Consider the following 26,198-nt stretch of genomic DNA (forward strand, 5'->3'; position numbering starts at 1 on the left):
TACATGCTGCCTTGGGCTGTGGCAAGCCCAGTGTGGTCCACCCACTGTGAGCAATCCCCACATATGCCAATGATATTTGTTTACAGTGTCCCTCTTGTCCACATTGTAACTGAACAAGTGAGCCTGAATAAGTGGTCAACTTAGCCCCCTCATGTCAGGGTGGAAATTAGACACTGAAGAGACTTGCAAACAGAGGATGCCAAAATAAACAAAGGTGGCAGAACTGCCCTGGAAGTGACAGGTGCAACAGATTAAAACCCTTCAATTGATGCTGAGACTACGCATCTGAGGGAGCAAGCGTAGACTTTGAGAACAAGTACATGCTGGAACAAGGGGCTATCTGACACTAAACTAGCCCCACACTGCCCACAACAGCTCCAGAGAAATTCCTAGATATATTTTTACTATTACCACTTAAAAAAACTTTAGTTCTCCTTTAACTTTCATTTTTATAGCCTACTATTGAAAGTGAAAGTGAAGTCGCCCAGTTGTGTCTGACTCTTTGTGACCCCATGGACTGCAGCCCACCAGGCTCCTCCATCCATGGGATTCTCCAGGCAAGAACACTGGAGTGGGTTGCCATTTCCTTCTCCAGTGTTTGAAAGTGAACAGTGAAAGTGAAGTCGCTCAATCATGTCCAGCTCCTCACGACCCCACGGACTGTAGCCCACCAGGCCCCATGGGATTTCCCAGGCAACGGTACTGGAGTGGGGTGCCATTGCCTTCTCCAAAGGTGCAGCCATCCCATCTATATTATAGCCTTTGTGTGGATAAGGTGTCAAGGCCCAGCCAGGGCACTGGTTCCTAGTAAATCCATTCAGTTGAGCAAAAAACTCAGGGTGTTGCTCTCCTAATGATATCTGTACAGCTAAGGAAACTGCAGTTCACTCAACTCAGGGGTTGGGGAGAGAAGGAGAGAAACAGAGGAGGCAGGAGTATGTATGTGTATAGGCGAAGGAAGAAGCATAGCCAGGAAAAGGTAAAGAAATGCAGTAGTACAGAAATACATAAAGGGAAGGCTGTGATCATGGATACTGACACTTGGAGATGACTGGAATTAAACATATAGGAAGCAGTTTTTGAGAGAGTTGTGCTGTTAGAGGAACTATGTGCCTAGACTAAAATAGACTATAACTATTTGAGACTAAAATTGATCCTTGGACTCCCAAACATCAGTGGTTGTAGGCTATCAACAGGAAAAGCTGCTTAGTCAGAAAAGGAGGGCAGAGTACCTAAAGCCCATTTCAGGTAGGACCACAGAGCATAGCTGAACAAGCAGAAGCTTCCAGAGCATGGAGCTAGGGGCACAGAACACCAAACGTCCAGAAAGTGGAATTAAGACCAAATCAGAAACATTACCCACCCCAGGGGTATTTCAGAATTACCGAAGTGTGGTCAGAAGTAAATGGCATACACTCAGTACCCCTTATGAAGGCTGGGAGTTAAGCACAAGTTTAGTCTTCTTTCATCTCCATCCCAACGTGTCTTGACATAATTTGAGATTTTCAGATCCAGGTTTCCATTGTTATTTTTAAAAACTGGGGTTATTATTTAATTATTTTCCCCAAAGATAACACTGACATTTTTGTTCAGTTTTGTACTAAAAATTGAAAATAATTACTAGACACTTCTAAGTTTAGTTGGCTTCAGAGAATAAATCTAGTCTTATGAGTTCTCTGTTTTGAAGCTCTTAATTTCCTTCCATTCTTTTAGTAATTTATTTAAGAAAAGTGAGGGAACTGTGACTAGGCTGCTGTATTATTGCAGGCATAACATGTAGCTCTTAAGGCTTCCTGAGTATTTTACCTCCACACCCAGTAGTGACTCAGTGTGCAGCCACAGGCAAGTTTAACATATCTGTTTCATTTCTGGATGATGAAAGGATATTAAATATTTCTAATCTCTGATGGATTTTATAGTATGCAAAGTTTTATCAGATGTTAAAAATTATCATTTACATAGAACTTTCTTTTTCTGAAATAGACACCATCAAAGATCAAGGATAAGTTTATAAAAAGGAAAAAATTTCAAAACTACTTTCCATTTGCGCTGAATCCTTCCAGCATCTTTGGATTCAATGAACCTTTATCATTCAGGTCTAAATATTTATTGTATTGAGCTTCCACTGATATGAGTTATGTGGTAGGTGTTTTGTGTGTAAAGTTGATAAAGTTGGAGGATCTGTTTCCACTCATGGGCGCAAGCAGTACACAGGGAAGTTTGAAGGATAAATGCCTATATTAAGGGGGAAAAAAATCTCAAATAAATAACCAACTTTTGTACCTCAAGGAATAGAAGAACAAAGCCCAAAGTTGGCAGAAGGAAGGAATTAACAAACATCAGAGCAAAAATAAGTGAAATAGAAATAATAAAAACAATAGCAAAGATTACCAAAACTGAGTTTTTAAGAAGTTAAAATTGACAAACCTTTCTGACTGAGAAAAAAAGGAGAATAATCAAAATTTAAATCAGAAAGAGGAGACTTTGCAACTGATACTACAGAAATGCAAAGGATCACGAGAGACTACTAAGAAGCACATGACAAGAAACCCATATAACCTACCAAGACTGAATCATGATAACACAAAAAATATGAGCATACTAATAGCAAGTAAAGAGACAGAATCAGTAATAAAAATCTCCCAATAAGGCAAATCCAGACCAGATGACCTTACTGGTGAATTCTACCAAGAATTTAAAGGAGAATTAGCACTAGTATTTCAAACAAATTGAAGATAGGGCATTTTAAGCTCGTTTAATAAGACCAGAATTAACCTGATATCAAAGCCAGACAAGGACACTATAAGAAAAGAAAATTACAGATCAATTACCTGGAAGAATGCAGAAATAAAATTCTTCAAACAGAATTAAACAGAGCATTAAAAGGATAATAAATGAGCGAGTGAAAGTCGTTCAGTCGTGTCCAACTCTTTGCAACTTCATGGACTATAAGTCCATGGAATTCTCCAGGCCAGGATACTGGAGTGGGTAAACTTTCCCTTCTCCAGAGGATCTTCCCAACCCAGGGATTGAACTCAGGTCTCCTCCATTGCAGGCAGATTTTTTTTTACCAGCTGAGCCACAAGGGAGGCCCAAACAGGAGTGGGTAACCTATCCCTTTTCCAGCTGGTCTTCCCAACCCAGGAATCAAACCAGGGTCTCCTGTATTGCAGGCAGATTCTTTACCAACTGAGCTATTGGGGAACATGATAAACTAATATTTACCCCCAATGGCAACCCACTGCAGTACTCTTGCCTGGAAAATCCCATGAATGGAGGAGCCTGGTAGGCTGCAGTCCATGGGGTAGCTAAGAGTCAGACATGACTGAGCGACTTCACTCTCACTTTTCACTTTCATGCATTGGAGAAGGAAATGGCACCCCACTCCAGTGTTCTTGACTGGAGAATCTCAGGGACGGGGGAGCCTGGTGGGTTGCTGTCTATGGGGTCACACAGAGTCGGACAAGACTGAAGCGACTTAGCAGCAGCAGCAGCAGCAGCATCCCTTGGGTGCAAGAGGATTCAATACACATAAATTAATCAAAGTGATACAATATATTAACAGAATGAGGGATAAAGATCATATGATCATCTCAAAACACACAGAAAAAGCACTTGAAAAAATTTAATAGCTTTTCATGATAAAATTTGTCAATAACCTGAGTGTGGAGGGAATATATCTCATATAATCAAGTTCATATATATTCAGGAAAATGTAAGGATACCTCCTTTTACTTTTACCCTAATTGCCTAGAGAAATTTGGCAAAACAAAAAAGAAAGAAAGAAAAGGCATCTAAGTCAGAAAAGAAAAAGTAAAAGCCTGTTTTCCAGATGATATGATCCTGTATATAGAAAATCCTAAAGACTCCACCAAAAATTGGTAAACTAACAAATGAATTCAGTAAAGTAGACTAAAAATCAATACACAAAATCAGTTTCATCTCTATAAATGAATAAAAAAACCTTCTGAGAAGAAATTAAGTAAACAAATCTAATTTACAATAATAATATCAAAAAGAATAAAAGACTGAGGAATAAATTTAGCCATGGAAATGAAATATCTGTATAATAAGCCCACAACTTGATGAAAGAAACTGTAGAAGACACATAAATCGAAAGATATCCTGTTTTCATGGATTGAAATAAGTAATATTGTCAGAATATCCATGATACCTAAAGCAATCTACAAATTTTATGTAACACTTATTGAAGTTCCAATGGCATATTTTAGGGAAATAGAAAAACAATCCTAAAATTTGTATGGAACCACAGAAGACCTAGAAAAGCTATAGCAATCTCAAGCTAGAAGAATGAAACAGGAGACATCATACTTCCTGATGTCAAAATATATTATAAAACTTTCATAATCAAAATAGTATGGTACTGGCATAAAAGCAAACACATATACCAATGGAACAGAAGACATAGCCCAGAAAAGCATATATGGTTTTTTGACAAAGATACTAATTTTTTGACAAACATACCAAGAATACACAATGGGGAAAGAATAATCTTTTCAACAAATGGTACAGGGAAAACTGAATAAGCCCATGCTGAAATTGGACAGTAATCCTATGCCATATGCAAAAATCAACTCAAGTGTGTTAAATACTTAAATGTGAGACCTGAAAGCATTAAAGTCCTAGAAGAAAACATAGGACTAAGTTCCTCAACACTGGTATTGGCAAATATATTTTTTGTATATGATACAAAAAGTGCAGGCAATAAAAGCAAAAATAAACAAAAATACAAACTAAATTTTCTCTATGCAGCAAATGACACAATCAACAAAATTAAGAGGCAACCTAATGCAATGGGAGAAAATATTTGCAAACCAAATTTTCAATTAGTGATGAATGTCCAAAATATATCTGGAAGTCACATACCTCAATTTAAAAAAATAATTAAAAAATGGGCAAAGGGCTTGATTTTTCCAAAGACGTAAATGGCCAACAGGTACATGAAAAGATGCTCAACAACCCTAATCACTAAGGGAAATGGAAACAAATAATGAGGTATCCCTGCACACATGTTAAGATGCCAATTATAAAAAAGTCAAAAGATAAGTATTGGTGAAGATGTAGAGAAAATGGAGTCCTGTACACTGTAGGTGGAAATGCAAACTCGTACAGCCACTTAAGGAAATAGAATATTGATTCCTTAAAATAAATTAAAAATAGAACTACTGTGTAGTCCAGCAATTACTCTTATGGGTATATATTCAAAGGAAATGAAAACAGGAGCTTGAAGAGATCCTATAGTCCTATGTTCAATACAGTGTTAATCACAAGATATGGAAGTAACATAAGTGTCCATCAGAAGATTAAGGGGTGAAGAAAGTGTGATACACACAACAGAATTTTATTCAGGCTCAAAAGAGAAGGATGTCCTGCCATTTGAGTATAATGGAAGTATCAAGGGAGCCCTAAGTGAAATAAGCCAAATGTAAAAAGACAAATACTGAATGATTTCACTTATATGTAAATTTTGCAAAGTTTAACTCTTAGAAACAGAGTGTACAAGAGTGGTTACTGAGGTCTGGTGGGGAAATGGAAGGACATTGGTCAAAGGGAACAGACATTCAGTTATAAGATTAATAAGTTCTGGAAACCTAACGTATGGTATAGTGATTATATACTGTTTTGTATACTTGATATTGCTAAGAGGACGTAGCTTACGTGTTCTCACTACATACACACACACACACACAAAGGTAACTTGTGAAATAACTAACGAGGTAATTAATCTGCTAATTAACTTGATTGTGGTAATCATTTCACTATGTGTTTGTATATCAACATATCACATTGTACACTTAAAAATATACAATTTTTTTATTTTCAATCATGCCTCAAGAAATCTAGGAGAAAAATTTTTTACAGAATATCAGCACTAACCTCAGATCTAGCCTGTAATGTGAGTGATTGATCCAGACACAGATATTTCATCTCTCTGCTTAATTGCAAAAGTTATAAATATTTGCTTACTTTCTACTTCTTCCTTTCATTCCCCTCAGTGTTTTATATAATTTTATAGTTTTACTGCTGAATTATTTCATGTGTTTTGAGAGTATGAGTAGACAAAATTACGTATGTTTCCTGACTTACATTATTCCCTCTTTTTCTCTCCCTGGCACCCTCCATAACCTGAAACTATCATCAATAATCCCTCAAACAACTTGATACCTCAATATCCATGATTCTGTAGAATGTGACCTAGTGGAAAGGATTGCTGGTAAAATATTTCTTCATTGTTAATTTTTCTAAGCCATTGAAGAGAAACTTTTTCCTAGCCTGTGTTTTACATGAAAAACAAAGAATTCACCAATTCATACAAAAGGAGGCTAGGAGAGACTGGTAACTGAGAACATTTCTCATATTATAGAAATTAAATATGCTTTTCTAGAGCAAGCTTTCATATAAACCATTTCATTTGAAATCTCCAATTTTCAAGTTGGCTTTAGCTCAAGTTGTTACTCTACCCTTTTGGACTTCTGAAGACTCCAATTTTGCCAAATGCTCATACATGAGTAATTTTGTAATTATTAGGCAATTCACTGCATTAATCTAGTCCAGAGTGAGGGATAAATACTTGCACATGCCCAGTCTCTTAATTAGTGTGTGTTACTGTTAACCTACAATATAGCAATGATCACAGGAGGATTATCCTTTAATGATGAAAGTGAGAACAAAGACGAGAAGGGCTACACAGATACTTTTAAGCCAAAGTGGCACAGACCATGGAGCCTGGTCACATATGAGGGTGTGAGTCCTCAGGGGCTTAATGATCCGTTCTCTCTGAGTCAGAATGGCTTCCCGGGCTCCAGCCCACTTCCCGGGCCCTTGTAGGTAAGGGTGTGCATGGTAAGGTATGCATGGCCCAAGGAAAATTTCCAGAGCCAGCTTTGGATCCCACAGGAAAAGTGAGAACAGGTTGGGTTTCACTGCTATTTCAGAGGCAATTTCATCCATGTAATTCACATACTGAACTCTGCGTGCATCGTGGGGACAATTCAGGTACCTGAAACCAGAAGAGGAAACTATCAGAAACTCCATCTCTCCAAGCACAATTACATCTAAATATTGGCTGATGATTTCTCCAAAAAATGAGATATAAAATGTTTTCTTCTTTTCATTGACTTTGGCCTCAGTGCTTTTTAACAAAATATTCTTGCAGTGTTTTTTCCCCAACAAATCCTTCCAAGGATCTTGGATATTAATAAGTGGGTTTCAGAAGATTTTTGTCTTTTCTTAAATTTTCTTTGCCCATGAATTTAATTCTCAATTAGGATATAGTCTCGTTTGGTTAAGTCAGTGGTGATGACTACACTATGGAATATGCTACAAGAATTGTACATATATATGTGATATTAATTTCATTTTAAATATTACTTAAATGCAAATCTTCACCCTCCTTCTAAACCAAAGTTACTGGATAACAGATTGTGATTCTTAAAATAAAACCTTTTATTTCTCATAGAGAACATACTGTGACCTCCACACTGTAGATTCTCAGTAGATATTTGCTAAATAGAAATAAATTATATCCCCAACACTAGTGGTTGAGAATAATTTTCCTTTAAGAAGGTTTGGTGCAATCCACAAGCTCCTAACCAAACATTAGCATTTGAATTGGATCCTGTAATGGTCTCCTATCTCATTTCTCACATTGGTTTTTCTTTTCAACACGTTAAAAGAGTGAAACGATCCTTCATTTCATCATATATTTTCAGACGCTTTACATCTCTAAGGCTACAGCATGACACAAATTTATAATTATATGTTATACAAAGTGTTCCATAAACTTTAAATAAAATTCTACAGTTTCCAAGTTGGACCATTCTCTACCCATTCCATTCAATAAGTCCTCCATATATGATACTTATGCATAATTAAGAGGAAATTAAAAAGTTGATAATTTGAGATCTCCTCCAGGCAAATAGACTCAGATTCCATCATGAGAAAAATATAAAGAATGCTTGAAATACAAACACCTCCACCTAAACACTTTCTACTGACTTTCATCAAGAAGCAAGTTACTTACTCTTTTTCAGCTTTTGTTCTCTTCTTTCTTATGTCAGCCATCATGCCACTCACTGAAGGTAATTTGTTCAATCCTAGGAAAGAAATTTCAAATGTGAAAATGGTTTTCTTATTGAAAAGGTGTGGTTTGAGGAAGAAATGTGTAATAGGAGGGTCTGTTTGGTGGAGAACATCATGAGATAGCATAGGAGTGAGAGTGATGGATTCAGGAGCTGCTCTGGATTGCCCTACATTCACTGTTCTATCAGGTGCACATGCCTTACACATGCAAAAACATGGCTTTGGTGACTTCACATCTTGACTGCTGCTGCTGCTGCCAAGTCGCTTCAGTCATGTCTGACTGTCTGCGACCCCATAGACGGCAGCCCACCAGGCTCCCCTGTCCCTGGGATTCTCCAGGCAAGAACACTGGAGTGGGTTGCCATTTCCTTCTCCAATGTATGAAAATGAAAAGTGAAAGTGAAGTTGCTCAGTCTTGTCCCATTCTTAGCGACCCTATGGACTGCAGCCTACCAGGCTCCTCCATCCATGGGATTTTCCAGGCAAGAGTACTGGAGTAGGGTACCATTGCCTTCTCCACACAATTTGACTGGCAGATCTCACATCTCACTAAGAAGAATGAACTGAAGGAAGGCACAAAGTAGTGTGTGTGTAGTTCCATAACCAGCGTATTTTTTCTGATTCTCTTTTAAATAGTGAGCTATACTTGTTCATTTATGCTATCACTTAGCTTTTCAATAGCTACTAATGGTGAATCAATGACTCCTGACTGTCTTCATTGGATAGAGATTTCTTCTTGATTTTTCATCTTAAATCATGGAAAACACTTTCCCATAATTATTCCTTCTTTTAATGAAAAATATCCTACATTTCAAGAAGCAGAATCTAGTAGGAACATATGGGAAATATTTTAAAGAAGGAACAAAGAAATGAGCAGAACTATTGCAATGTGATTGACATCATTTCATTAAGGTTGATTTGACTCTGTCTTCAATCTATTCTAAACCTAAAAGTTATGATATAAAAAAGAATAATAATTAAAAAATTAGCACCATGGCTAATCTTGATTCATACAATCAACATTCATTGAAGGCTTACAAAAGACAAATGCTTAATTGTTAATTCTCACCGCTCTGCACAATACACCTAATTATTTCATTTTTATAAGTGAGGGAATTGTGGAGGTCAAGTAATATGTCAAGACCATGTAGTCAGCATGTGGAGGAACTGGATTTTAATCAGAGCCCACTAGATTACAAAGCTCTTGCTCTTTTAACTTTGCTATGGCCCTATTCCAGTTACTCTATGATTCTGCCATAATTTTCATAACTCACAGTTCATCATTCTGTGACTCTGCTTGTCCTTTTTATATTTTAAACTTGAGAGATGGGCAAAAAAAAAAAAAAATGCTCCCTGTAGTTGTGGATCACTCCAGAAATATTCTAGAAAGATTGGAAAGTAGGATAATTGTTATTTCCCATGTGTACTTTAGGTTGAGGTCTTTCTTCTCCTGCCCTCATTTCCTATATTGGGTACCTCGCTGATGCGCTTTAAAGAATTATTTGCCAATAAGTTGTCATTTGATATATTTAGGTAGTAGTTTTTTAATCTTCATTTTCATATGGGAATCCTAAAGATTACATAGCCATCAAACACTGAAGTAAAAAATCTCAAGAGGCAGAATTTCAAATACTGTAAAGGTGAGCTTCAGATATGTTTGCAGCAGAAGGCTTCTGCAGTGCCTCTGAAATCACATTATCTGGATGGTTATTTTTTGTAAATATGCAAAAGGTCACGACATACCCTTGAATACATGTACAGCCCATCGGCTCTGGAGTTCTGATGTGGGAATAGTGGCTCCTACTGGCTGGAGGATGCCAATGAAAGCTAGCGTTGGTTTTTCTAGCTCAGGAGGGAAAACAAATTTATACATGGAACGCTGGATATCCAGAACTGTTGAATTATTTTCCAAAAATGGGAAAGAATAAGTGTATCCTGTGGCAAAGATTACAACGTCCACATCCTCTTCTGTGCCATCCTCAAAGATGGCTGATGTTTCTGTGAACTTTGTAACATTTGGTTTCATCAGAACTCTTCCAGAAATTATGTAGTTGGGTAGATCATCACCGAAAGTAGCTTGATGACTCAGAAATCTGAAGAATGAAAATTTGTATGCAGGAAAACTAATATAAGTCTTTTAGGAAAGTAGGTAAGCTAAGAAAATACTTAAAATGATTTTTTAGTCATGCCAAAAAATGAAAGACATACATTTTTATTTTATAAAAGATTTTTGCTCAATATTTCTTCTGAATTATTTTCTGAATAAACCTTCTGTATTCATCAAGGTGCCAATAATGTTTATACAGTGCTTGCTACATGCAGAGAGAAACTTTTGAAAGGTGATATAAGTTTATAGCAGTGATATATTGATACTTAATTTCCTTAAAACAATTTTTTTGGGAGGTGAGAGAGATTTTTTTTTTAAAGCAACAGGTGAAGTGTTTAAAATGGAACAGAAAAATCAGATCATAGTTTGATTTCCATTATTTTAAGAACTTACATGGCGTTTTTGTAAGATTTACTAACATTATTTAACTTTAACACTGTTAGTAAACTAATAGTTTAATACTGTTTAAAGCAGTTTAACACTCCTTCTACCATTGACCCCCCACAATTTTTCCTCCAATCAGCAGCCTGAGTGATCCTTTTAAAATGTAAAATTATTCCCCAATATATTGCTATATCATTAAAAATACACTCCAAAGTTATTTCCATGCCCAAGTCCTAAAATTCTCTATGTGATCAGGTGCCTGCCTACCTCTCCGATCTACTTCCTACCACTTTCCCTCTCCACCTGTACTCTAGCTACACCAGATTCTTCACTTCTCCTGGAATAAGTCATTCCATTGATGTCTTTGGACTTGGTATTTCTTCTTCCTGGTATATTATTCTCTCAGATATCTCTCAGGATCTACCCCCTCAATTCCTTCAGATTCTGATTCAAATGTTCTTTTATCACATAAGCATTCCATAGCCATTCCCTGGTGGTTCAGACGATAAAGTGTCTGCCCGCAATGCGGGAGACCCGGGTTCGATTCCTGGGTTGGCATTTCATTTTCATTTCAAGCATTCCATAACCAGCCCATCTAAAAACAGTTTATCTCCCAAACCCTGATTGTTTCTTCATAGCATATATTATGCTGTGTCATTGTACAACATTTTGAAAACTCTAGGAAGCCCGGCAAGAGGTAGAATTGTGGCACTGTCATCGTTCTTCCCCAGTATCCAAAGTGCTACTTGATTATAATAGGAGCTAAAAAATATGCATTAAATTTATCTAGGCTGTGTATATAGGCAATATTATGCGTTTCTTCATTTAAACTTCACAACAGATAGGCAGATAGGATTGCATCTTGTCAATATATATAAAAAAGAAAGACACAATGCATAACTGCTCCAGGGTCATATAGCAGGTAAGCATCAGATTTGCTAAAATTTGTTTTACATTTTAAAGCTACATATATATATATATATATGTATATATATATACACACATATATATTTTTGTTTTGCACATGCATATAATATCTTTTTACTAATAAAAGACAAAATTGATTTGTCATCCATGATTTTAATATATTTTAACTGAAATATATTTATATTCTCAATAATTGGGTGAATATATATTTACCACATTGTTTCTTTTATCTTTCCTATAATTTTCAAGCAAAATTTTATTCTATTAATATCATTGTTGTATTAATCATATAGTATATATATTTGTCCCAAATCTAAATTTTACTCTCTGAAACATCATGGATTGCTCTTATTGGTTTGTATTTGGTGAAATCCACATTCACCCTTTCTTCATACCAATATAGAGAGATTTCTATCATCTTTATGTGGCAGAACTTCAGTTAACCGTTATCAGTTTCATTCTCCTTCTCAAAAGATTTTTCTGGTTCTATTATGTATTTCTTGAGGTTCAGTGTCCAGGATATTGCACTCTACATTTCAAACGCAGACAAATCATGTTTTCATAGAAAGTTCAATAATCATTCCTTATTTATTTCCATCAAACTTTCTAATGAATCTTAGCTTTCTTGAGTTTCAAGTTATGAGAGCTGATAAGTCCATTCTTTTAACTCACATGCTTGCTACCTATATAATAATGAACACACCTGCCACTCAAACCCTATTATTGTTTCTCAAGGCAGCTTGAGAAGAGGGGTATTTGTGGATGTGTGCACACATGTACATGTACATGCAAAGGAGAATAACAGAAGTGTCTATTCAAAATTTGCCAGTCTCCTGTTCCTAATCCTGATAATCACATACTCTACCACTAAGACTCCGTTATACATCCTAAGGGCTGATGACTGCAAGTCTGCTCTCCACTTTAATTTTCAGAATATTCTATCCTAATGCTTGCCATGTATCTCTGTAGGGATACCTTAAGTATCTCAAACGCTGTTTTCTAAAGCTTAAATCATCAAACAGCCTCCTCAGATCTTCCAAATTTCCTATCCTCCTGAATTCCTTACCTTAGTAGGATGGTACACTCTCTACCCAATCATTCAAGCTAGAAATGGGATGTTGATGTGTAGTTGGGCTTTTATTTTCTCTTTTATGTTATTCTGACATCGTAAAAATATTGCTGTCCAGGGAGACAAAAATCTTGCTGTCTCGTTTGCCTAACCTGTTTTAAAGATAGCAAATGCCTCTGCTAAGAGCACTTCTTTTTTATGCAAACCATCCAATCCCAAATCTGTAGCTCCAACCAATTCTTAGTGCCAATCAACTACTTATCTAACTCTCACACCCCAGGGCAATATTTCCCTTGCCCATAATTACCGCAGGGCTCAGTCAGTTCAGTTCACTCTCTCAGTCATGTCTGACCATTTCTGACCCCATGAATCGCAGCATGCCAGGCCTCCCTATCCATCACCAACTCCCGGAGTTCACTTAAACTCACGTCCATAGAGTCAGTGATGCTATCCAGCCATCTCATCCTCTGTTGTCCCCTTTTCTTCCTACCCTCAATCCCTCCCAGCATCAGAGTCTTTTCCAATGAGTCAACTCTTCGCATGAGGTGGCCAAAGTACTGGAGTTTCACCTTTAGCACCATGCCTTTCAGAGAACATCCAGGGCTGATCTCCTTCAGAATGGACTGGTTGGATCTCCTTGCAGTCCAAGGGACTCTCAAGAGTCTTCTCCAACACCACAGTTTTTCAAAAGCATCAATTCTTTGGCACTCAGCTTTCTTCACAGTCCAACTCTCACATCCATATGTGACCACTGGAAAAACCATAGCCTTGACTAGACGGACCTTTGTTGGCAAAGTAATGTCTTTGCTTTTCAATATGCTATCTAGGTTGGTCATAACTTCCCTTCCAAGGAGTAAGCATCTTTTAATTTCATGGCTGCAATTACTATCTGCAGTGATTTTGCAGCCCCCCCAAATAAAGACTGACATTGTTTCCACTGTTTCCCATCTATTTCTGTTAAGTGATGGGACCGGATGCCATGATCTTCGTTTTCTGAATGTTGAGCTTTAAGCGAACTTTTTCACTCTCCTCTTTCACTTTCATCAAGAGGCTTTTTAGTTCCTCTTCACTTTTTGCCATATGGGTGGTGTCATCTGCATATCTGAGGTTATTGATATTTCTCCCGGCAATCTCGATTCCAGCTTGTGCTTCTTCCAGCCCAGTGTTTCTCATGATGTACTCTGCAGTTAAATAAGCAGGGTGACAATATACAGCCTTGATGTACTCCTTTTCCTATTTGGAACCAGTCTGTTGTTCCATGTCCAGTTCTAACTGTTGCTTCCTGACCTGCATACAGGTTTCTCAAGAGGCAGGTCAGGTGGTCTGGTATTCCCATCTCTTTCAGAATTTTCCACAGTTTATTGTGATCCACACAGTCAAAGGCTTTGGCATAGTCAATAAAGCAGAAATAGATGTTTTTCTGGAACTCTCTTGCTTTTTCCATGATCCAGTGAATGTTGGCAATTTAATCTCAAGTTCCTCTGCCTTTTCTAAAACCAGCTTGAACATCTGGAAGTTCACAGTTCACGTATTGCTGAAGTCTGGCTTGGAGAATTTTGACCATTACTTTACTAGCGTGTGAGATGAGTGCAATTGTGTGGTAGTTGGAGCATTCTTTGGCATTGCTTTTATTTGGGATTGGAATGAAAACTGACCTTTTCCAGTCCTGTGGCCACTGCTGACTTTTCCAAATTTGCTGGCATATTGAGTGCAACACTTTCACAGCATCATCTTTCAGGATTTGAAATAGCTCAACTGGAATTCTATCACCTCCACTAGCTTTGTTCATAGCGATGCTTTCTAAGGCCCACTTGACTTCACATTCCAGGATGTCTGGCTCTAGGTGAGTGATCACACCATCGTGATTATCTGGGTCATGAAGATCTTTATTGTACAGTTCTTCTCTGTATTCATGCCACCTCTTAATATCTTCTGCTTCTGTTAGGTCCATACCATTTCTGTCCTTTATCAAGCCCATCTTTGCATGAAATGTTCCCTTGTTATCTCTAATTTTCTTGAAGAGATCTCTAGTCTTTCCCATTCTGTTTTTTCCTCTATTTTTTTTGCATTGATCTTTGAGGAAGGCTTTCTTATCTCTTCTTGCTATTCTTTGGAACTCTGCATTCAGATGCTTATATCTTTCCTTTTCTCCTTTGCTTTTCGCCTCTCTTCTTTTCACAGCTATCTGTAAGGCCTCCCCAGACAGCCATTTTGCTTTTTAACATTTCTTTTCCATGGGGATGGTCTTGATCCCTGTCTCCTGTACAACGTCATGAACCTCAGTTTATAGTTCATCAGGCACTCAGTCTATCAGATCTAGTCTCTTTCATCTATTTCTCACTTCCACTGTATAATCATAAGGGATTTGATTTAGGTCATACCTGAGTGGTCTAGTGGTTTTCCCTACTTTCTTCAATTTAAGTCTGAATTTGGCAATAAGGAGCTCATGATCTGAGACACAGTCAGCTCCCGGTCTTGTTTTTGCTGACTGTATAGAGCTTCTCCATCTTTGGCTGCAAAGAATATAATCAATCTGATTTCAGTGTTGACCATCTGGTGATGTCCATGTGTAGAGTCTTCTCTTGTGTTCTTGGAAGAGGGTGTTTGCTATGATCAGTGTGTTCTCTTGGCAAAACTCTATTATTCTTTGCCCTGCTTCATTCCATATTCCAAGGCCAAATTTACCTGTTGCCCCAGGTGTTTCTTAACTTCCTACTTTTGCATTCCAGTCCCCTATAATGAAAAAGACATCTTTTTTGGGTGTTAGTTCTAAAAGGTCTTGTAGGTCTCCATAGAACCATTCAACTTCAGCCTCTTCAGCGTTACTGTTTGGGACATAGACTTGGATTACTATGATATTGAATCCAAGGTTTGCCTTGGAAATGAACAGAGCTCATTCTGTCTTTTTTGAGATTGCATCCAAGTACTGCATTTCAGACTCTTGTTGACCATGATGGCTACTCCATTTCTTCTAAGGAATTCTTGCCCACAGGCAGCCAGGAGGAGCTACCCCACATCTAAGGAGCAGTGGCTGCACCGGTGCAGGGGGGCCTAGAGGAGCTACTCCACATTCAAGGTCAGGAGGGGCAGTGGTGAGGAGATACCCCTCATCAAAGGTAAGGAGTAGCAGCTGCGCTTTGCTGGAGCAGCCATCAACAGATATCCCATGTCCAAGGTAAGAGAAACCCAAGTAAGATGCTAGGTGTTCTAGGTGTTGCAAGAGGGCATCAGAGGGCAGACACACTGAAACCATAATCACAAAAAACCAGTCAACCTAATCACACTAGGATACAGCCTTGTCTAACTCAATGAAACTAAGCCATGCCCTGTGGGGCCACCCAAGACAGGCAGGTCATGGTGGAGAGTTCTGACAGAATGTGGTCCACTGGAGAAGGGAATGGAAAACCACTTCAATATTCTTGCATTGAGAACCCCATGAACAGTATGAAAAGGCAAAGTGATAGGATACTGAAAGAGGAACTCCCCCAGGTCAGTAGGTGCCCAATATGCTACTGGAGATCAGTGGAAAAATAACTCCAGAAAAAATGAAGGGATGGAGCCAAAGTAAAAACAATACCCATTTTGAGGTTTTTTTTTGTGTGTATGGTGTTAGAAAGTGATCTAGTTTCATTCTTGTAAGTGGGTGACCAGTTTTCCCAGCACCACTTGTTAAAGAGATTGTCTTTAATCCATTGTATATTCTTGCCTCTTTTGTCGAAGATAAGGTGTCCATAGATATGTGGATTTATCTCTGGGCTTTCTATTTGGTTCCATTGATCTATATTTCTGTCTTTGTTCCAGTACCATACTGTCTTGATAACTGTGGCTTTGTAGTAGAGCCTGAAGTCAGGCAGGTTGATTCCTCCGGTTCCATTCTTGTTTCTCAAGATTGCTTTGGCTATTCAAGGTTTTTTGTATTTCCATACAAATTGTGAAATTATTTGTTCTATTTCTGTGAAATATACTGCTAGTAGCTTGATAGGTATTGCATTGAATCTATAGATTGCTTAGGGTAGTATACTCATTTTCACTATGTTGATTCTTTCAATCCATGAACATGGTATATTTCTCCATCTGTTAGTGTCCTCTTTGATTTCTTTCACCAGTGTTTTATAGTTTTCTATATATAGATCTTTAGTTTCTTTAGGTAGATATATTCCTAAGTATTTTATTCTTTTCATTGCAATGGCGAATGGAATTGTTTCTTAATTTCTTTTTCTATTTTCTCATTATTAGTGTATAGGAATGCAAGGGATTCCTGTGTGTTGATTTTATATCCTGCAACTTTACTATACTCATTGATTGGCTCTAGTAATTTTCTGGTGGAGTTTTTAGTGCTTTCTATGTAGAGGATCATGTCATCTGCAAACAGTGAGAGTTTTACTTCTTCTTCTCCAATTTGGATTCCTTTTATTTCTTTTTCTGCTCTGACTGCTGTGGCCAGAACTTCCAGAACTGTGTTGAATAGTAGTGGTGAAAGTGGGCACCCTTGTCTTATTCCTGACTTTAGGGGAAATGCTTTCAATTTTTCACCATGGAGGATAATGTTTGCTGTGGGTTTGTCATATATAGCTTTTGTTATGTTTAGGCATGTTCCTTCTATTCCTGCTTTCTGGAGAGTTTTTATCATAAATGGATGTTGAATTTTGTCAAAGGCTTTCTCTGCATCTACTGAGATAATCATATGGCTTTTATTTTTCAATTTGTTAATGTGGTGTATTACATTGATTGATTTGCGGATATTGAAGAATCCTTGTATCCCTGGGATAAAGCCCACTTTGTCATGGTGTATGGTGTTTTTAATGTGTTGTTGGATTCTGATTGCTAGATCACTTTCTAACACCATACACAAAAATAAACTCAACATGGATTAAAGATATAAACATAAGACCAGAAACTATAAAACTCCTAGAGGAGAACATAGGCAAAACACTCTCTGACATAAGTCACAGCAGGGTTCTCTATGACCCACCTCCCAGAGTACTGGAAATAAAAGCAAAAATAAACAAATGGGATCTAATTAAAATTAAAAGCTTCTGCACAACATAGGAAACTATAAGCAAGGTGAAAAGACAGCCTTCAGAATGGGGGAAAATAATAGCAAATGAAGCAACTGACAAACAACTAATCTCAAAAATATACAAGCAACTCCTGCAGCTCAATTCCAGAAAAATAAACGACCCAATCAAAAAATGGGCCAAAGAACTAAATAGACATTTCTCCAAAGAAGACATACAGTTGGCTAACAAACACATGAAAAGATGCTCAGCATCACTCATTATCAGAGAAATACAAATCAAAACCATAATGAAGTACCATTTCACACCAGTCAGAATGGCTGTGATCCATAAGTCAAAAAGCAATAAATGCTGGAGAAGGTGTGGAGAAAAGGGAACCCTCTTACACTGTTGGTGGGAATGCAAACTAGTACAGCCACTATGGAGAACAGTGTGGACATTCCTTTAAAAACTGGAAATAGAACTGCCTTATGACCCAGCAATCCCACTGCTGGGCATACACACCGAGGAAACCAGAAGTGAAAGAGACATATGTACCCCAATGTTCATCGCAGCACTGTTTATAATAGCCAGGACATGGAAACAACCTAGATGTCCATCAGCAGATGAATGGATAAGAAAGCTGTGGTACATATACACAATGGAGTATTACTCAGCCGTTAAAAAGAATACATTTGAATCAGTTCTAATGAGGTGGATGAAACTGGAGCCTATTATACAGAGTGAAGTAATCCAGAAAGAAAAACACCAATACAGTATACTAACACATATATATGGAATTTAGAAAGATGGTAATGATAACCCTGTATGTGAGATAGCGAGAGAGACACAGATGTATAGAACAGTCTTTCGGACTCTGGGAGAGGGCGAGGGTGGGATGACTTGAGAGAATGGCATTGAAACATGTATAATATCATATAAGAAATGAATCACCAGTCTAGGTTCGATGCAGCGTGCAGGATGCTTGGGGCTGGTGCACTGTGATGACCTGGAGGGATGGTGTGTGTGTGGGGGGGGGGGGGGTTCGGGATTGGGAACACGTGTACACCCATGGCAGATTCATGTTGATGTGTGGCAAAACCAATACAATATTGTAAAGTAAAAGACAGAAAACAACAATACCCAGTTGTGGATGTGACTGGTGATAGAAGCAAGGTCTGATGCTGTAAAGAGCAATATTGCATAGGAACCTGGAATGTCAGGTCCATGAATCAAGGCAAATTGGAAGTGGTCAAACAGGAGATGGAAGAGTGAATGTTGACATTCTAGCAATCAGCGAACTAAAATGGACTGGAATGGACTAACACATATATATGAATTTAACTCAAATGACCATTATATATCCCAGGGCTAGGAACCAGGCAAATCTAGCCTAAAATCCAGTGGGAATATTCAAACCAGCCAATCCTCAACTGTTTACCTTGCCCTGCCCTGCCTGTATATTGTCTGTATATTGTCAAGGCTGTATATTATCACCCTGCTTATTTAACTGATATGCAGAGTACATCATGAGAAACGCTGGGCTGGAAGAAACACAAGCTGGAATCAAGATTGCCAGGAGAAATATCAATAACCTCAGATTTGCAGATCATACCACCCTTAAGGCAAAAAGTGAAGAGGAACTAAAAAGCCTCTTGACGAAAGTGAAAGAGGAGAGTGAAAAAGTTCGCTTAAAGCTCAACATTCAGAAAACGAAGATCATGGCATCCGGTCCCATCACCTCATGGGAAATAGATGGGGAAACAGTGGAAACAGTGGCTGACTTTTTCTGGGGGGCGGGGGGGGGGCTCCAAAATCACTGCAGATGGTAATTGCAGCCATGAAATTAAAAGATGCTTACTCCTTGGAAGGAAAGTTATGACCAACCTAGATAGCATATTGAAAAGCAGAGGTATTACTTTGCCAACAAATGTCCATCTAGTCAAGGCTATGGTTTTTCCAGTGGTCATGTATGGATGTGAGAGTTGGACTATAAAGAAAGCTGAGCGCTGAAGAATTGATGCTTTTGAACTGTGGTGTTGGAGAAGACTCTTGAGAGTCCCTTGGACTGCAAGGAGATACAACCAGTCCATTCTAAAGAGGATCAGCCCTGGGTGTTCTTTGGAAGAAATGATGCTAAAGCTGAAACTCCAGTACTTTGGCCACCTCATGCGAAGAATTGACTCATTGGAAGACTCTGATGCTGGGAGGGATTGGGGGCAGGAGGAGAAGGGGATGACAGAGGATGAGATGGCTGGATGGCATCATTGACTCGATGGACATGAGTTTGGGTGAACTCCAGGAGCTGGTAATGGACAGGGAGACCTGGCATGCTGCAGTTCATGGGGTCACAAAGAGTCAGACACGACTGCATGAATGAACTGCACTGAACTGAACTGCACTGCTTGTCCCATAGAAACCCCAATCAAGTCTCTAGTATCAGTTTTCCCCTTGTTTCTGTTTCTTGCTGAATAAATTCCCATGTGGCCTTGCATGGCTTGGTATGTCTCTTTCTCTTAGAAAATGTAAGTAATACATTCTCTTTGCAATGTCATTGACCTCTCCATGTTGCTACTCACTCACCTCCATAAACTAAAATCCCATGAGTATAGTTTTAATATGTTTAGAAAATTAATTAGACAATAAAACAAGGGAAAATTGATGAACATTTATTATGTGTTTGGGACTAGTGTAAACTGTATATGTATTTTCCTCTTTAATGTTCAAAACAACCACTGAATTGGTGAATATTTTCACCATTTTATATATAAGGAAGATGAGGCACAAATAGTTGAGTAAATCTGATCAATATCACACACCTATAAAGTAGTGACACTAGGATTCACACCACAGGTGTCTGGATTCACATTTCTATTCAAGAGAAAGAAAGAATGTATTGAATTTCAAAGGACTCTCTCACAAGTCTTCCATCTTGTTGATGGAATCTTACCAGATTGCTGACTTTTTAAAAATTTCCCTCAGAAAGATGGAGTTTATTTTTAAGGCATAGTATATTATTTGCTTCTCTACAGTCTAAGGTTTCAGAGCCTAAAGAAAAAGTGCACAGTAGCTTGAAAACATCAAGAGTGGGGACAGATGAAGCTGCCACCATGCCTGAAATTCAATTTCCTTCTTCTAAGTTTAATGAATAGAATGGCCCAGAGAAACATGAGAAAAGAAATGATGATTAACATTCTCCTAAGATAGCCAAAGTCTACTTTCAAGGTGGTAAAACATGAACTCTAAATCATCCTTATGTTCCAAGTTTGGCCCACTGATTCCAAAAGGCAGCAGCAAAATTACTTTTTTAAAATCCTAGAACATACCTGTGTTGAGGTAGCAAGCCATAAATTTCATGGTTAAAGCGAGCATTTAATTTATTCTCTGCCCATCTGTTGATTAAAAATGCAGGGCAAATTTTGTTGAGAAGAGAATTAAAACGAGTAAAGAGAACAGTGTCCATGGGCATCCCATAATCCCAGACCCGGTTCCAAATCCATGCACCACGTCTTGTGCTGAGAAACACCTAGGAGAGAATGCAAGTAAATGCACAATAGATATGATAGTTCACTTTCATAGCATAATTTCTCAGTTCTTCAGATATCACTCATTTGGCTCATGAGAAGAAATCGATAAAAACTCTATTGTCCTTTATCTTGAAGAGTTTTGTTCTCAAAAGCAGGAACAACAAATAGTTACACACACTCCCACATACAGACACATCTGACTTGTTGCTTATAGCACCAAGCCTTCTTCTGGATCAACCCACTATTCTTTTTGAACCTTTCCGAAAGCAGTATTTGATGCCTGCAATGTCTTAAATTCCAAAAACACATAATGATTCAAAAAGGCTAGATATCAACAGTTGACACAAAGATCCCATCCAGCTGCTAATGACTGTGTTGTAGTAACTACAACACTTAGTTAATTTGTATCCCTATTGAAGGAATTGGGATTGGAAGATGGTGTCAACTGTCATGTCAATGAAAACTAAAGAGATTTAAAAAATGGTTATCTAGTAAGTTTTTTTTCTTCTTTTGTTTTGGGAGGGGGTAATTCTTGGCTGAACTGGTAAAATCTTCAGACTCTGGTAAAAATAAACAATTTGAAAGTCTTTGAGGTTTTAAATATTTATTTGTATTTCATTCTCCATTTTTCTTTTTTGGAGTAGATTATCAAGATGCCTATTAAGGAAACTGGAGAAGGAAATGGCAACCCACTCCAGTAATCTTGCCTGGAGAATTCCAGGGACAGAGGAGCCTGGCAGGCTATAGTCCATGGGATTGCAGAATCAGGCATGACTGAGCAACTATCACTAATTCACTATTGAGGAAACAGATGTGAGGAGGTAATTAACAATCAGTACTGAAACAGCATATGAGTACATACTACACATATTTCGTGCAATTCTCATATTTCAGAAGGTAGGGGCCAGGTTGCATCTCAAGACAGAGGATTTAGGCACCAAACCTGTGCAGCTACATGACTGAGCTCAATCGCCAAATCAGCTCCAGAATTTCCAATGCCAATCACAATGATTTTCTTGCCCTGAAATTTCTCTGGACTCTTGTATTCCCAACTGTGAATATATTGACCTTTGAAACGCATGATTCCTGTGGGCAAGAACACAATCAAGCATTGACCGTTATTTTACCTTTTAAACTGCTGGTATATTCTTAAGCTTATTGCTAAACTCAAAGGCCATCTAATTTAAATCTCTCATTTTCTGGTTTACTATTCCTGGTCTGTGAACTGTGCTTGTCTTACAGTATCAGACAGAATTAATTCTCCTACTGTTCTGTTCTGGAACAAAAATTTTATATTCCAACAAATTCTCAGGTTTCTTAAAAAATCAGATATTTTACTTCTGCCTCTTTTTAACTTATCTATATCCTGCCAAGTCTTCAAAAAGAGCTTGACTCCTATATAAGTAGCACATCTTCTTTACCCATCATCTTCGTTATTATAAATACTGCTCTGATCCAGTTTCCTGTCTTGCTCTCTTAGCCCAAGCTTCACCCCTGTCTGCCTTGTTTTCCATCTCTTCCTAGGCCCAGCACACCCTTTCTACTAACACTAGCACCATTCCCTTTGCTCTCTGCTGCTGCTGCTGCTGCTGCTGCTAAGTCGCTTCAGTCGTGTCCGACTCTGTGCGACCCCATAGATGGCAGCCCACCAGGCTCCCCCGTCCCTGCTGGGGACAAATGCTCACTGATTCTGAGGCCGAAAGGATACAAAAACATTATTTTTGTTTAAAAAATATGCTCTGACTTAAACAAAAACCTCATGTGGCCAAACCATAATATCTGGTTGATTTTGTACTATTTCATCTTTCAGACAACATTGAGGCCTGCACCTATAGGCTTCTCTGCTCCTCTTGTGACATTGGACAGCCCTGTTCCATCCTAATTGTGGATCATTCCTTGCTCTTTTTCCTTTATCTGGTGAATGTGCTCCAAAATCTCAGCTTTCCCTTGGAAGCAATTCTTTGATCATCACCTAGTGAATTCCTGAGCTCAATCATTGCTAAGCTCACTTTTCCTTTCAATTTCTGACTACAACTGTTCCAATTATTCCCCCTCCTCCTGGTCCTACTAAAATGCCTCTCACTACCTGAAGATAACATTTTATTCTCATTTTTATGAAACAATAAAAACCTGAGATGAGTTCCTCAACATCTAAAAGTTCCTGTGTTTTCATCTATCCTTCCTCTGTCTCTTTTTCCCAAGATAAAATATTTTTATTCTGTTCCAAAATGAACTTTTTGCCCTCTGGCTCAATATGGGAGTAGACCTTGAGATCAAACAAACCTGGGCATACTTCATAACTTTTTCACTACTAGATGCATTTGTAATGTGTAAAATGGAAATGGTTTCATCTAGCTCATAGGAATGATATAAGGATCTTTTTAAACAGTCCTAAAACATAGCACTTGAAAAATAAGTCTAATGTTCATCTTCAAATTTCTTAAATCTTATCCCATCCTCTTCCATTTTCAATAATCATCTCTAAGACCCTGTCACCTGTTCGAGCTTTGCCCCCTCAAACAGGCAGAATTCGCTTTTCCAAGACCTCTTCTCTCTCAGGAAATGGCAACTCCATTGCTTAGGACAATAACATTATCCTTTTTATCCTTTTATAACATGTCACTTTTTAAAAAATCGTACTTCATAACTGATCCATCGGCAAATTCTTTTTTTCCAATTTCTACTAGGAAGTAAAGAGATACATGGAGTAATAGGCAAATTTGGCCTTGGAGTACAAAATGAAGCAGGGTAAAGGTTAACAGAGGTTTGCCAAGAAATGCAGTGGTCATAGCAAACACTTTCTTCCAATAACACTAGAGATGACTCTACACATCACATGGATATCACTAGATGGTTAATACCAAAGTCAGATTGATTATATTCTTTGCATCCAAAGATGGAGAAAGTCTCTATAGTCAGCAAAAACAAGATGAGAGCTGACTGTGGCTCAGATCATGAACTCCTTATTGCCAAATTCAGATTTAAACTGAAGAAAGTAGGTAAACCACTAGACCATTCAGGTATGACCTGAAATAAAATCCCTTACAATATATACAGTGGAAGTGACAAATAGATTCAAGGGATTAAATCTGATAGACAGAGTGCCTGAAGAACTATGGACAGAGGTTTGTGAATTGTACAGGAAGCAGTGATCAAGACCATCCCCAAGAAAAAGAAAAGCCAAAAGGCAAAATGGATGTCTGAGAAGGCCTTACAAATAGCTGAGGAAAGAAGAGAAGTTAAAGGCAAAGGAGAAAATGAAAGATATATCCATATGAATGCAGAGTTCCAAAGAGTAGCTAGGAGAGATAAGAAAGCCTTCTTCAGTGATCAGTGCAAAGAAATAGAGGAAAACAATAGAATGAGAAAGACTAGAGATCTCTTCAAGAAAATTAGAGATACCAAGGTAAATCTTCATGCAAAGATGGGCAAAATAAAGAACAGAAATTATATGGGCCAAACAGAAGCAGAAGATATTAAGAAGAGGTGGAAAGAATACAAAAAGAGCAATAAAAAATGATCTTCATTACCCAGATAACCACGATGGTGTGATCACTCACCTGGAACCAGACATCCTATAATATGAAGTCAAGTGGGCCTTAGGAAGCATCGCTATGAACAATGCTAGTGAAGGTGATGGATCCCTGTTGAGCTACTTGAATTCCTGAAAGATCATGCTGTGAAAGTGCTGCACTCAATATGCCAGCAAATTTGGAAAACTCAGCAGTGGCCACAGGACTGGGAAAGGTCAGTTTTCATTCCAATCCCAAAGAAAGGCAATGCCAAAGAATGTTCAACTTCTGCACAATTGCAATCATTTCACATGCTAGCAAAGTAATGCTCAAAATTCTCCAAGTGAGACTTCAAAAGTACATGAACCGAGAACTTGCAGATGTTCCAGCTGGGCAGAAGAACCAAAGATCGAATTGCCAACATCCACTGGATCATCAAAAAAGGGAGAGAGTTCCAGAAAACATCTATTTCTGCTTTATGGACTATGCCAAAGCCTTTGACTGTGTGGACCACAGCAAACTGCAGAAAATTCTTAAAGAGATGGAAGTATCAGACCACCTTACCCGACTTCCGAGAAATATGTATGCAAGTCAAGAAGCATCAGTTAGAACCAGACCAGGAACACTGGACTGGTTCCAAATTTAGAAAGGAGTACATCAAGGCTGCATGTTGTCACCCTGCTTATTTAACTTCTATGCAGAGTACATCATGAGAAATGCTGAGCTGGATGAAGCACAAGCTGGAATCAAGATTTCTGGGAGAAATATCAATAACCTCAGATACACAGATGACATCACCCTTAAGGCAGAAAGCAAAGAACTAAAGAGCCTCTCGATGAAAGTGAATGAGGAGAGTGAAAAAGTTGGCTTAAAACTCAACATTCAAAAAGCTAACATCATGGCATCTGGTCCCATCACTTCATGGCAAATAGAGGGGAAAACAGTGGAAACAGTGACAAACTTTATTTTCTTGGGCTGCAACATCACTGCAGATGGTGACTGCATAAGTAAAAATAAAAATTAAAAAAAAAATAAAATGCTGAAAGAAAAAATAAATAAATAAAAGACCCTTGCTCCTCGGAAGAAAAGCTATGACCAACGTAGCTTATTAAAAAACAGGACGCTTGGGGCTGGTGCACTGAGATGACCCAGAGGGATGGTACAGGGAGAGAGGTGGGAGGGGGGTCCAGGATGGGGAACACGTGTACACCCATGATGGATTCATGTTGATGTATGGCAAAACCAATACAATATTGTAAAGTAAAATAAATAAATAAAACAAAACTATAGTAAAAATAAATAAAGAAATAAAAATAAAAAACAGAGACATTATTTTGCCAACAAAAGTCCATCTAGTCAAAGCTATGGTTTTTCCAGTAGTCATGTATGGATGTTAGAGTTGGACTATAAAGAAAGCTGAGCACTGAAGAATTGATGCTTTTGAACTGTGGTGTTGGAGAAGACTCTTGAGAGTCCCTTGGACTGAAAAGAGATCAAACCAGTCAGATCTAAAGGAAATCAGTCCTGAATATTCATTAGAGGGACTGATGCTGAAGCTAAGACTCCAATACG

General features: G+C 38.1%; 1 protein-coding gene across 1 annotated transcript in view; it reads right to left on the reverse strand.

The window, feature by feature from the left end:
- LOC128044780 (flavin-containing monooxygenase 5-like) overlaps nucleotides 1-26,198 on the reverse strand; it is a 179,620-nt gene that overhangs the window by 148,441 nt on the left and 4,981 nt on the right. Inside the window, exons 4-8 of the mRNA XM_052637201.1 lie at nucleotides 22,058-22,200; nucleotides 20,914-21,113; nucleotides 9,847-10,196; nucleotides 8,045-8,117; nucleotides 6,740-7,021 (exon numbers count right to left, since the gene is read on the reverse strand). Coding sequence (XP_052493161.1) covers nucleotides 6,740-7,021; nucleotides 8,045-8,117; nucleotides 9,847-10,196; nucleotides 20,914-21,113; nucleotides 22,058-22,200 — 1,048 coding nt within the window. The remainder of the gene's footprint in view (nucleotides 1-6,739; nucleotides 7,022-8,044; nucleotides 8,118-9,846; nucleotides 10,197-20,913; nucleotides 21,114-22,057; nucleotides 22,201-26,198) is intronic.

Source organism: Budorcas taxicolor, chromosome 3, assembly GCF_023091745.1.
Source record: "Budorcas taxicolor isolate Tak-1 chromosome 3, Takin1.1, whole genome shotgun sequence".
Taxonomy (NCBI): Eukaryota; Metazoa; Chordata; class Mammalia; order Artiodactyla; family Bovidae; genus Budorcas; species Budorcas taxicolor.